A 13,595-nucleotide genomic window follows, 5' to 3' on the forward strand; every position below is an offset into this window, starting at 1 on the left:
CGCTGATACGGTTTTCCTGGAACCAGTGAGCCTCCATGGAATGGGGGGGGGGGGGTCTTCCCCAGTGGAAGGCTCCACCTCCAAGCAAATAAAATCAACTGCCCCGCATGCTGAAATGTAGCAGATCAGGTTAGACTGCTCCTTCCCTGACATGCTAGCTTTCTCTCTGCGAGGAGCTGGGCAGATTTCAATAAAGCAGGGCATGGCATGATCTCCGCTCCCCCCTCCCTTCCCATGTAGCATAGAACAGCCTCATAGATATTGCTTCTATGACATCAGCCTTCTAATAAATCTGTTTTTCTAGAATTCAGCTCCTTTTCGGAGACGACCATTTCTGGCTTGGTTGTGGTTTGTGATCGGCCCGGCCAGACAGCGGTCAACCCTGGGAGTCCCAGATCATGCAAGGGAAGTATCAGCGACTCAAAGGGCGGAAAGGGAAACATCTAAAGCCCCCCAACACGAGTGAGTCCTTCGACCCACAAGGAAAAAGGTTGGGGAAAGAGGGAGGAAAAAGATGGCTCCGCAGACTGGATTTAAAACCAGCATGTAAGATTGGTTTGAAAATCAGCCTGCAAGGTTCTAGTCCTCAAGAGAATGTTGAGTAGCAGATCCACACTTTGGGGGCCCCTTGAGACCGATCAGAAGGAAAAGAAATGTGGTGATTGCAGACGGTGATGGTTTCCTATTGATAGGGACCCTTTGTGACCAATTATGGGATGTTGCCTCCACCCCTGACGCTTCAGACTTACAGCACTCTTGAACTGGGCCTTTTAAACTGAGAATATTGCTTTTGAACGGCATTCCTGTTTGCTGTTTGTGCTTTTATGCAATACAATTTGCAACTGAATTGTTCTACACCAGAATAATAATGTAGAAATAATAATAATTATTATTATAATTATTATTATAATTATAATAATAAAGTTCATAATAAATATATATATTCAATCAAATGCATTGCTTGGCTACAGACCCTGCTCAGACAGGGATCTAATCTGCAGTGTAAAGAGAATCTGGATAACTTTTAAATACTCTGATGGTGATGATGATGATGATGATGATGATGATGATGATGACAATCTTCCTCTCTGCATAGCCCTGAAGCACTTCCTCAGCATTTTCTTACCCAGACCCTTTATTTACTTCCTGTGGAGCGCACCTGATGAATTTCGGCCTGCCAAGTTTTTCCTGGGGGCTGGACTTGGGATTTTATTTGCTTTGGGTAAGTCTCCTGGGACCCAGTCATGGAATCATGGGGGGGTCGGAGCAGGGGGGAATGGAAATAGGCAAAAGATCGGGATGGGAGGGTTGATTCTCTGTAGAGAAAGGCATTGAATCTATAGATCCATAGCCAACAAATCTTGTTAAAAAGAACTCTGAGAATCTGGCTTGGAAATAATCACTTTGAGGTTTGGGCCGCTGCAAAGAATCAGACACCTGTCCTTTTCCTCCCAAGGATCCCCCTTAAAATCTAGAATTTTTGCTCCCCAGGCCTCACCCACATCTTGATTTTTCCCATGACCATCATGGAACGCACCAAAGTCGAACTGTTGGGTGCCATGACAGGTGAGAACTGGATGTGGAAGAGATGGCAAGAGGAGGTATGATCCCAGAAGAGAGAGATGGCAGGGGGAGAAGAGAGGAAGAATCTAGTAGAGCGCTGTGGGGAGTAAAGGGACCTCTGTGGCTTGTCTTCCTCTTCCATCCTCACCCCTTTTTCCTCTTGTGCCATCCCAAGGTAGCATCCCACCGACATACAGACATGCAAATTTAAAACAGCAACCACCAATCACATTCTAGCTCATTCATGGACTATTGGGCAGGAGCAAGTGGGCAGGGGATGCTGTAAGACTTGACGATCTGAAAATCAAAGATTGATCCTCACTAGCCAGGATAAGAGCTAATGCTCACTGCTGGGTCTTCTTTTCTCCAGGAGTGGCTGCCATTGGATGGGGCATCTCTCCGCAATTCCGTTGTGCCAGCCTCTTGGTCGTCCCCAAATTCTTGGGGAAAGAAGGACGGATTTATATTCTCACTTATGTGTTGGCCACTGTCTATGATGGTACCAAGATTCTTCTATTATTATTATTATTATTATTATTATTATTATTATTATTATTATTTAAAAGGGCACTTGTTGGTATGTTTTAACTGGCCCACTGAAGCTGCCACCAGAATGTTTATCTCATATTATATCTCCTATATAACCGATGATATATTAATATTATTATTATTATTATTCTCTCTATTGATAGAAAATAGGCTGTGTTCAAATTAACCTTCCCCCCCCTTTATTTCTTGTGGAACCCCATTAGAAAAAGCCTGATCTAAAATATTTCCATGAGCAATACCAGAAGGAGAAAGTCATTGCAATGTATTTGCTGTTTTTGATTCTCACCATCAAATTTGTGTAAGCTTCACTTTGAAGAGACTTCAGTCTTCTGTTCAGGAATATATAACATTTCCTTAATCACCTTCTTCCCCAAATCTACCACTTGATTCCCCCCAAAGAAATCTTCCTTTCCATTTCCTTTCCATTTCCAGGTCTTTGCTAGCAGCTCTCTAAATATTTAGAAGACAAATATGAGATTCTTATCGGCGTCTGAGGCTTAAACAATGTAAATATTTCAGATGGATTTCCTGCATAGATGCGGATCAGAACAACAAGACCTCTCTTATATATTGATTTTGGTTTTATTTTCTCTCTCTCCCTTCCTATTCTTCTGTTCATGAACCGGGAAAAAAGATAAAAACTGGGGACGAAGGCTTCTGCACTAAATGCCGAAGACCATTTATACTGCAACAGGCATCGCTCTCTGAGATTATACCTCTCTATGCAAATGTCAGATATAAATAGAGATGCAGACACAGAAAGATACTCAGCTCTAAAAAAAGAATATTGCTACCTATTTTTAGGTGGATTCTCTTTAAGCTGCAATTTCCACATCACGCCACTGGAGGGCAGCATATTCCTCTCTCTTTGGGAAGTTCAATGCTGTATTTTCCTCTGGGGCATAGTTCCAACGTCAGCCACCAGAGGGCAGCATTTCCTCACTTTTGAAAATACTGTTGCTCCACATTTTTCCTTTTTAAGTTTCAATTGCCAATTTTTCTGCCCTTCAGTTAGGTAGGCAATTTGGATCCAATCTCCACTCCATAACCTTCTTTTTCACCGTCCCCCATTGCCAGGCCCCGTGGCGAATATTCGTCACAATCTGGGCGAGGTGGTGCGATCCATCAGCTGCACCGTGGAACTGCAGATCGAAAATTCCAAAAAAGCTTGGAAAATTTCGTTGGCCCCGATGCGCAAGATCCTCAAAGACATGGTGGTAAGCGTAACAGAGCCTTGAGACCAGCCAAGTGGCTAGTCCTCTTCCTTTTTCTATAGTAATTTTATTAAGAATTACAACTAAAAAGATAAAAACAAATACTTAAAAAAAAAAGAATAGAAAGAAAAATATCAAAATATCAAATCAGATCTTTATTACAGTCAAAGACCAGCATAAGAAAGAAACATAGAAAAGAAAGAAAAAATAAGAATATGCTAAAGAAAAAGAATAGATACGCCCTTTGGAACATCCTTCCCCCAGAAGTGAGGTTAGCCCCTTCCCTCCTGGACTTCAGAAAACAGCTGAAGACCTGGTTTTGCCACCTTGCCTGGAGAGCTGTTCTTGGGGCTGGTTGGCTCCCTAGTTCTGCCAGGACCAGTTTTATTCCCCCATGGGTTGAATCAGATCCACCATAGCTTGGACTTCATTGCATTTTATCCTGATTGATTATTGGTAGTTTTTATGATTTTATCAAATTTTAAATTGTTTTTATTGTGAACCACTCAGGGTCCCCCGTGTGGGGGAGATGGGCGGTAATAAAAATCCGATACATACATACATATGTGTGTGTGTGTGTATTATACACACACACACACGTACACACACACACACACACATGACTTCCCCTTTCATCACAACAAGTATAAACAATTCTGGTAACTTACCACCAAATTCTCTTTGGATGGCTAAAATGGGGGACTTTGTAGGAAAAAAAAAAAGGAACGCCCTCCGTGCACTCTGCTTGAGAGCATGAAACAGTTCAGACTTCCCGGCTGGGGTTTCTAGCCCTCATGAAGGCACTTGAGGGCTTCTCGGCTTCCCAGCAGCCCCTGCCTGGCCCTTATTGCTGTTTCCAATGCAGGGAAGTGGGAAGACCTTGAGAAGTGAGTCCCAAGATGTCTCACGTTCCTTTACGGAGCTGAACAAGCAAGTGGCTAGCAAAGCAGGCTATGACAGCCGTTTGGTGCGCGAAGCCAAAGGAGGCGCCTCGACGCAGGAGGTCTATGAGGTGAAAACGCGGATGCGCTGCAAAAGTAAGCTGGCAAGGGGTGGCTGAAACTGCATTCAAATGGGGTTTAAGCTGAGATTTCAAACCCTAGAGTGGTGTTTCTCAACCTCGTCAACTTTAAGATCTGTGGACTTCAACTCCACACATCTTAAAGTTGCTGAGGTTGAGAAATACTGCCCTAAATGTTTTAAAGGGGCAGGACACATTCATGGCAGACCAGGCTATCGATAAACCCTTGCGTTAACGTCCAGGCTATCGATAAGCCTTTGCATTAATTGTCTCTGAACCACAAACAGCACCAGTAAATTAAACAACATTGGGTGACAATTCACCCCGCCTGTCTCGTTTGTGAATTTTCCCCCAATGCATCTGCAGGTCGAGATGTGAAGGACCTGGATTGCAAATTGCAAAGACAGGTCCAAGCTTTGAATTCTCCAATGGATCAATTGGAGACGTGCAGATGGAATTGTTTCCCCAAATCTCCCGCCCTCAGAGAGATTTGCCCAGTCCCAACTCTTTGGAAAACGGGGGACTTTCTCTTTTCTTGCAGATATCATCCAGCAGGCAGTCAAGCGCTGCCAAAAGTGGTTCAACACCAAACATCACTTGTGCATGAAGACGATTGCCGTACCGCTGGTCAACCACCTGCTGTGCCTCCCCATGAAATTCAGCTTCCTTTGCCATCTGGCCAAAAGTGAGTGATACCCTTGCATGCAGAAAGCTAGCCTTGCAAGATTAGTCTGGATTCCTTCACCTTGAAATGCTAGCTTTCTATCTGCAAGGACATTTGAAGAGGACGTCATGGTTAGGGTTAGGGGAACCCATCCTGTTTACTCCTACCCGCCCTATGAAGTGGTACAGTCTCACCCAGACTCGGCCCCCTTGAAAAAAAGTTGAAACGTGGCTCACTCGCTCCTTCTTTCTACCCACCTTCCATCTCTTCTGCAGTCATGAACACTTGGTGCCAAGACAAGATCCCTGTGGAAGGGAACTTTGGCCAGACGTACGACCGGGTCAATGGCTCTGTGGATAGTTTAAACCAAGATTTCACTGCCAGCGTTGTAGTCCAGGTCTGGTCACCTTTTGCTTCTCCTGCTCAGAAGCCCCCGAGCAACTCATGACATATCTTATTCAGGGGGGCACCTAAATGACCCCCTACCCCCACTTTCCCCTCCTCCCCAGGAGCAGCATCAAGAGATGCTGGTGGGGGCCGACCTGTCTTCCCACAAACACCTGGTGGATAACGTCAACGAGCAGGTATACGAAAGCAGCAAACACCTAGGCACCGCCGTATCGATGCTGCGTGTTCTGCTGTCCTGCATGTTTATCCTCGTTTTCGCCTCGTGAGTTGGGGGCCACCTGAGAAGGGTGGGCATAGGGTAAGGGTGCTGTGCCCTGCATGCAGAAGGTCTCCATTCAAGTTTGGGAGGGAGGCCTAGGACAGATCCACCCTCCTCTCTCGACCAGCCTGCCTGGCTCCCCCATTTTCGACATTTGCACAAACCACAGGAGTGGAGTTTAAGTAAACCAGGCTCGGATCACGCAACCACATAATTCCTCCCAGGTTAGGGAAACGTCTTGCATTCAAACAGCCTGGGCTGGGGTGAAGAAGCTGGGCAGAGAAGACGGAGCACTTCCTTTCTTCCCAATTCCTTGCTGAGAAAAGGCTCTGGATGTCCTTCCTTCTCTTCCCCAGGGCTTATTCCTACACAAACAATTACAACCAGGATATCCGTTTCGATAATCTCTATATCTCCCGTTACTTCCGGCAGATTGATGCCAGGCGTCGAAAGCAGGTAAGCCAGCAATAGTCTATCTTGGAGTCTCCAATGCAAAGGAGGGCAGCCATAAGATCTTGGAATGCAAGCTGGGCCCACGGTATGTGCCAATGGAGCCTCCCTGTTCGTGGCAGTCTACCTCAGACTGCCATTCTAGCTCTGTGCACAGGAGGTGAGCCCAGGACTTGCCAGGTGCTACTAAACTACAGCCTCTGACATCATTTCCCACCAAGAAAGCTGGCTGAGGCTACTGGGATTTGTAGTTCAGCACCAGGGAGGCACCCAAGCGAGGCCATATCCTTTTTTCAAATGTGCAGAAAAAACGGACGCTTCTGCCCTTGCGACGGGCCGAGGAGAGCCACGTCATTGACCCGTTGCGCCTGGCCTTCCAGCCCGCAGAGACCAAGAGCGTGGTTAGTGGAAGCGGGACGAGGGCAGGGACCTGCTGGGGGAAGCTGGAGAGAGGCGGACTTGGCCGGGGCGGGGGGGGGACTGACCCAGGGGGAGGCCAGCGTTTGTTGGCGACCCAGGAGGGATGGCCCTGGGGCTGAGGGCAGGGGGGGTACTCAACCTGATACTCACTGGAAGCCAGATCTCCATCTCTATGCCCATTGTTCATTTCAGATCTCAGCTGATTCATCTACCCTTCCTTCCTCCCTCCCCCCTCCCTCTCTCTCCTCCCTTCCCTCCCTTCCCCTTCCCTTCCCTTTCCCCTTCCTCCTTCCTTCCTTCCTTCCTTCCTTCCCCCTCCTTCCCTTCCCCTTCCCCTTCCTCCCTCCCTCCCTCCCTTCCTCTCTCATTCCTTCCCTTTCCCCTTCCTCCTTTCTTCCTTCCTTCCTTCCCCCTCCCTCTCTTCCCCTCCCTCCCTCCCTCCCTCTCTCTCATTCCTTCCCTTTCTTTTTTCCTCCTCTCCTCCTCTCCCTCTCCCTTCCCTTCCCTCTCTCCTGTGCCATCCGGGCCACTTCCCACCTGCCCCTGCCCCTTCACCCCCCCACCCCCGCTGTGCCCACAGATGCTGGAGCTGCTGGGCTGCCTGCCCCCCCTGGTCTTCCTGCTGATTGCCTGTGCCCTGGACTCGCTGCTCTACACCATTTTCAGCACCATCGGGAACCACGCCTTCGTCCAGTATTCCTTCCGCAGTGAGCGCGGCCTCCGGCCCGCTGGGTCCCCACCCTGGTCCGGAAGGGCGGCTGGTTCTCCCCACCCCCCACGGCCTGGCCCCTGGTCCTCGGCCAGAGGGGAAACCGAGTTCAATCAGGGGCGGCTCCTTTCATGAACTTACAAGGCAGCTAAAACACCTTTGGAATTCCGCTCCCAGCCTGGTTTGGAGGGGAAGGTGCCAGACTAGGAGCTGGAAGACCCGGGTTCAAGTTCCCCCTTCAGCTCTTGGGGTGACTCTGGGCCAGTCCGTCTCCCTTTCAGCTCAGCCTACCCCACAAGGCTGTTGTTGCCAAGCTAATGGGAAGACACAATACTATGACTTCCACCTTTAAGCAGATGTGAATCTAACCAGTAAATAAATCATCCCCTCTTTATGCAACTTCAATATCCCTGTTTCCCTGGATTTCATGGACTTAACACTGGGGGGGGGTGTATTTTTTTCCAGCTGACCTCACCAAGATGCTGTAGGCTTTTTTTATTTTTCAAACCCCCCCCCCCCACCATTTTTTAAAAGAAAAAGAGAGAGAGACTCACAACAAACTTGGACCTTTGGGTGGGCCAAAACTGTCAAACTCCCACCTGTTCTTGGGTTTCGCTTTTAAATCCCCGTGTGCTTTTTCAAGGCTTTCGGGGCAATGTTGGCATCTGGGGTGGAAAGGGGAAAAAAAAAACCCACATCAGATTTGAAGTAATTGGGCTCTGAGGTTCCCAGCAGAGATCAGGGACCCCTGCGACTCTGCGGCTGCTCGTTGCCCACCCTTGCTGGAAGCCAAGCCCAGGAGGCAAAGGTGGGCTGACAGACCCCTTCCCTGCCGCCACCCCCCCCCCGCAGGCAGTCACCACTTGGAGGTGAAGGTCGGTGGGGAAACCATGATGGCGCGTCTCCTCCGGAGCACCATCGGGGCCCTGAACACGTCCTCTGAAATGGTGATGGAAACCAACAACTTGCGTAAGTGGGGAGAAAGGGGAGGGGCAGGTGAGGAGGCCCCCTGCCCCAGATGGGTGGGCGGGGATGGCTTCTGCTCAGCCAGTCGGAGGCTTCGAGGGTGGGCCCAAAGCCCACTGTTTCAAATCTGCATTTTGCTGCCATACTTCCCCTACCCATGGATGCTCTACAAGGGGGGTTCTCAACCTTGGCAGCTCCCCGACATCCCCAGCCAGCATGGGTGGACTTCAAGTCCCAGAATTCCCAGAATTCTGGGACTTGAAGTCCACCCACCTGAAAGCTGCCACGGTTGAGAAATGCTGCTTTACAATGAAGGAACTGCAGCCTAGCCGGGGGCCAGGGGGCACCCCAAGAAAGCAGCTTCTCATTTCTTTTCTCAGAAGCTGGAAGTTGTGATCCCCCCCCCTACACTCCCCCCTTGTCCTGGTCTGTGTCCCACAGAGTGTTTGCCAGAAGCGCGAGGGATGAGCCAGGCCGAGTACTTGAGCTGTGCCGCCCCTCTGGGCGCCCTCGTGGGGCTCTGCTTTCTGCAAGTGTACGTCTTCCGGATCCGGCGGGTCATCGCCGCCTTCTACTTCCCCAAGGTTGGGGTGCCTCTCGCAAAGCTGCCAACCCTCTCTCCCAGTTTTGCCCCTTTTCCAGTGCAAACCAAAAGTGGGGTGGGTGGGTGAAGCAGAGGGCTGGAGAAGCCAAGCTGAGAGGCTGGGATGTGGGAGGCCAAATGGGTGGTGGGAATTGTGTGTTCCAAAACGGGTGGAAGCATCAGTTGGAGTCACCTTGCTGTTATCTATCTTCCTCTTCCTCTTCCTCTTCCTCTTCCTCTTCCTCTTCCTCTTCCTCTTCCTCCTCCTCCTCCTCCTCCTCTTCCTCCTCCTCCTCTTCCTCTTCCTCTTCTTCTTCCTCCTCCTCTTCCTCTTCCTCTTCCTCCTCCTCTTCCTCTTCCTCCTCCTCCTCCTCTTCCTCCTCCTCCTCCTCCTCTTCCTCCTCCTCCTCCTCCTCCTCTTCCTCTTCCTCTTCCTCTTCCTCCTCCTCTTCCTCTTCCTCTTCCTCTTCCTCTTCCTCTTCCTCTTGAAGAGGACCTGCAACGGTGGTTCTCAACCTTGGCAACTTTAAGATGTGCAGACTTCAATTCCCAGCCGGCACGGGTGAACTTCAGCTCCCAGAATCCCCCAGCCGGCACGGGTGGACCAACCCGATGCTTCGCCCCCTCCCCCAGAGCCATTTTGACCCTGTTGCCACATCTGCTGCTGTGATTTCCCACCCCTCTTCAGGCCGCAAACAGAGTCCAGGAGATTTACGGCATGATCTCCCCTGCTCCCTTGGCATCGTTCTCCTGCAGACTTTGCCCTTTGGACCCCCCCCCACCCCAAAGTCAAACTTGAACCCTTGCCCAAAGGGTTGTGGCAGATTGTGGGAATCACCCCTCCTCCTGTCTGTGCTCGAACAATAACCCTGAACAATTATTTCACGTGGAATAAACTGCGCTTTAGGCTTGCTGGCATCATCTTTGCAAACGCACCGTAACTTGCTCCCTAAAAGTTGCAGACTGTTTGCTCCCTGCAGGCCAAAGCTCTGCTGGGCCCCTCCCTTGGACCAGCCTCATCCTCACATTTGGCAACGTTACCACAACCCTGTGAGGTAGACCGCTTTCAGTCCGGGCGAGGGACAGGGAAGGGAAGTTTTCCTTCCTGCTTGCAGGTACAAGCACCCCTTGTTGTTCTCCCTTTCTGGCAGCGTGAGAAGCAGCGAATTATCTTTCTATACAACGAGATGCTGCGTCAGCGCATGGCTTTCGTCATTGTGCAACGAAAGCGCATCATCCTGCGGGCTCGGGGGCGCAAGAGAGTGGTGAGTAAAACAGCATGTTGGCCCTTTGAGGTAGGTCACACCAGAAGAATTACCAGAATTTTCCTTTATCAGTCTAGGCCAGTGTTTCTCAACCGTGGCAGTTTAAAGGTGTGTGGACTTCAACTCCCAGGATTCCCCAGTCAGCCATTTTTTACCAACTTACCACCACAAATAGGGGGGTGGGAATCCCTGGGTTCTCCAAGATTTTCCTGCTTGAAAAGCAGATTTCAGGGGCTTCCAGAAAACCCAAGACATCCCTTTTACTTCTTGAGAAGTAACAGAAAAATCAGTTTATTTTTCCCAAAAGGATACTGTTCCTTAATTTCAGGAAATGCTTTGATGGCACTCCCTGTGTCTTTTCCCCAGTGTTACAACGTTATAATTTTGAAGTTTGACACAACCCATTTGTTTCCCTTTCCAAGAAAGGTAAATATTTATTTTTTTGGGAACTTTTTGAAACCCAGCAACAACGTGAAACAGAGACACCCTCCAAACCATAGGATGATAAATCACGACATCTACAAATCTGTTTAATATTAGATCAAAACAGTCGTTTAAAATTGAGTTTTCTGAAATGCAAACCTCACGTTCATTCATTGCAAAAAAAAAAAAGGGAAAAAATTAAAAGGTGTAGCGTGTCCCCATCTCAGCCCTGCTTATTAGCAGGAAGCAGGACCCGATTGCATCAAATCAATACTGACAATAGGAAGGCGCATTTAAATTACATTGCCTTTTGCCCCCCACCTGAAGAAAACATTGCATTGCTTTCCAGTGTCATATCTTCAACGTGGTTTCCTCATGAATAATCAGGGTTAACGTTCATTAATCAGTATGGATTATTCATTAGGATCTGGCCCGGCCAAATGAACCGGAAAATGCCGAGGATCAAAACGAAATAGTAAGAACAGCACCGATCAGCGTTCGTAGGCAGCTGAGCCAGGCCTCGTGACCTTCCGCGCAGCTATTTCCGCCCAGTTTCTGCTTCTGCAAATATTTTTGGCACGCGGGTCTTGGCTTCCAGCTTGAAGCAGCATTCGAACCCCCCACCCTGCCCCGCCCTTGCAGCATGCAGGCGTTTTCCCTTCCTTTCTTCTTCAGGGCCCTCCACCCCTGCGTTGCTCCAGGACCTTCGAAGCTTCCTGTTAGCCCCGGATGGGCGTCTCTATCCTTCTCCCTGCAGGATTGTTTTGCACCCACCCAAGCCGGTGCATTAATTGCCAAAGCAGGTTGATGGCTGTCATCCCGAGACGCCCACTGCCGGTTCTCGCTGCCAACCTCCGTCCTGTGCCAAATGCATGCAAAAGGTGCAGGGGATGGAACGATCCCAGGCCACTTTGGTGCACCGAACCCTGCTCTCTTCTCTCTTTCTACATATTAGCTCTGAGCCTTCCTTGCATGGAGAAAGCTAGTTCTTCAGGGGCAGTGGGATTCGGGAACTCCCTCTTTCCCACTTGACTATCCGCTTTCAAGTTGTTGTTGTTTCCTGCAGTCTGATCCCTAAGAGGCCAGGGATCAAATTTTGGACTTCCGAGTTCACAAACCTGTTGTGAACATCGTCAGCAGCTGCTGGCCATCCATCTTGTTCTTTCTTGTCTCAAGAGCAGCGGTGTTGCTAGATCTCAAGATGGGGAGGGGGCTTGATCCTGAAATCTGGGTGCTGCACAAGGGATCCATCCAAAAAGATATAAGCAGACCTGAAATGTGGACATCTGCCTTTTTCTTTTAATGCTCAGTTAGGACCACTTTGAAGATATGTGCCAAGCAGCAGCCCACTTTTTTCCAGTTCCCCTGTTAATGTGTAAAAGTGAATCCTTGGGGGTTGCACCCCCATTTCCTACCTGTAACTCCCTCCATTCTTCCAAGAATAAAAGATTAAAAATCACGCTCCCCACTGCAAGGAATGGCCAATGTAATATTTATTATGGCCAGGGGGGAAAAAAAAAACCCAAATAGCAAAATTCAGATATAATCAAATGGTTTATTTAATAAATGTATAAGCCACCCATCTCGTATACTTGACTCTGGGAGGCTCACAATTAAAACAGCATAAAATCAATGTTAAAAAATAAGTTTATTATTTATTTATTATTTATTCAGATTTCCATCACTATCATTTCATAGAAGTCAGATTTCTATCAAAACAGCAAGCCATAGCCTAAGGGGAAATGGTCTGAGAGTCCACATAAGTGGACCGCTATTATATAAAACATTTAAAAACTCAAAACTGATTGTTTTGGTTCAATCATCAACCCTCTGCTTGTTTCAGTATAATTTTAGGATTTTTGCCTGAGATGGGAATTTTAGCAACTTCCAGGCCTCAATTTTAAAACAGGCCAGATTATATCCTGCCCCAGACTCACAACGGCGTAAAAAAAGATGATTCACAGGTTCAAGGTCAATGCCATCATGGGGCCCACGTCGAGAGATGAGAATCTTTTGAAATCTATCATTTGATAACATCCCTGTCCCTCTGGCTTTAGGGGGGAAAAAACCTCTTCTGTATTTACTTTACCAAGAAATGCCAACCGCTCTCGAGCGGCCTTTGGCGTCAAGGCCGAGGAACCCAGCCTGCTTTTGCTGGCGAGGGGCGGAAAAAGCACAGCGGATTTGGGCCCCAAATGTGTTTCTTTTTCAGAAAAAGCCCCTTGCGGATCAGATTGGACGCTGGCTTCCGTTCCTGAAGGGCGTCCTGCTCCGGCGATGCATTCTTTGCGACCGGCCCGAATCCCGCAATTCCCAAACATGCCCAAATGCCAACTGTGAGACCGTCTACTGCCAACTCTGCTGGCAAGACATGGGCAAGACATGTTATGCCTGCCATCCCGACGATCTGCTTTCAGAGGATGACAGCAGCGAAGGAAGGACTGGCTATGCCGATTAAAGAGGCACACGGTGGCATTTTCCCAGTCTTCTGCATTAGATGTGGGGTTTTTTTTCATTTTGGTAGTATATTGATTTATTATTAAATTTATGTCACCGCCCATCTCCCCCAATATATGTAGCGTATGACGAACACATGACAAGAGAAAGGCAAATATGTATACAAAGTCCACGCGATTATATACAGAACTTCTAAAGGGATACAAATAGCCTCATAACGGGATGTCCAGTTCAGCTATTCTGGTGATTTTGGTAGTGCCTGCCTCAGACAGCGACCGTCCAGAGTTACGACGGTGATGAAAAAGTCACTTTGCGACCGATCCTCACACTTACGACTTTTGCAGGTCTGTGTCAGCCTTCCCAGGTAGACCTGACAGGAAACACGACCAGATGAGCGAATTCTACTTTATTGTAAAGCTACATTGACAGAATCTTGCAAGTCTGAAGTCCAATTCTCCTGTTTTTGAGAAACCAGGGAGGGTCCCTTCTGAGCCTCTTGCCCCGCCCACTATCCAGCTGTGGGCTATGCTCCCTCTTATCTGACTGTTCTCTAGCCAGCATCTCTTCACTCCATCTTTCCCACGTGCCATTACAGTCCACAAAGCAAAGGAAAGCTGCAGTAAGATTGTAAGCAGTCATGGTTT

At 48.6% G+C, this 13,595-nt stretch overlaps 1 protein-coding gene across 1 annotated transcript; it reads left to right on the plus strand.

The window, feature by feature from the left end:
• Window positions 1-398: 398 nt before the first annotated feature.
• DCST1 (DC-STAMP domain containing 1) lies at window positions 399-13,048 on the plus strand. The gene is made up of 16 exons (XM_063317199.1): window positions 399-462; window positions 1,097-1,222; window positions 1,492-1,566; window positions 1,934-2,062; window positions 3,190-3,329; window positions 4,192-4,363; window positions 4,889-5,032; window positions 5,287-5,408; window positions 5,521-5,681; window positions 6,035-6,134; window positions 6,434-6,529; window positions 7,129-7,255; window positions 8,110-8,226; window positions 8,665-8,807; window positions 9,958-10,071; window positions 12,707-13,048. Exons 1-16 carry the CDS (start codon window positions 399-401, stop codon window positions 12,950-12,952), a joined length of 2,076 nt encoding a protein of 691 aa, XP_063173269.1. The 3' UTR covers window positions 12,953-13,048.
• The last annotated feature ends 547 nt before the right edge of the window (window positions 13,049-13,595 follow it).

This window comes from Candoia aspera, chromosome 17, assembly GCF_035149785.1.
Source record: "Candoia aspera isolate rCanAsp1 chromosome 17, rCanAsp1.hap2, whole genome shotgun sequence".
Taxonomy (NCBI): domain Eukaryota; kingdom Metazoa; phylum Chordata; class Lepidosauria; order Squamata; family Boidae; genus Candoia; species Candoia aspera.

Coding starts and splice junctions, on each gene's coding strand:
- DCST1 (XM_063317199.1), top strand. CDS start 399: ATGCAAGGGAAGTATCAGCGACTCAAAGGGCGGAAAGGGAAACATCTA. Junction 1,567..1,933: donor ACTGTTGGGTGCCATGACAG/GTGAGAACTGGA, acceptor TCTTTTCTCCAG/GAGTGGCTGCCATTGGATGG. Junction 7,256..8,109: donor CGTCCAGTATTCCTTCCGCA/GTGAGCGCGGCC, acceptor CCCCCCCCGCAG/GCAGTCACCACTTGGAGGTG.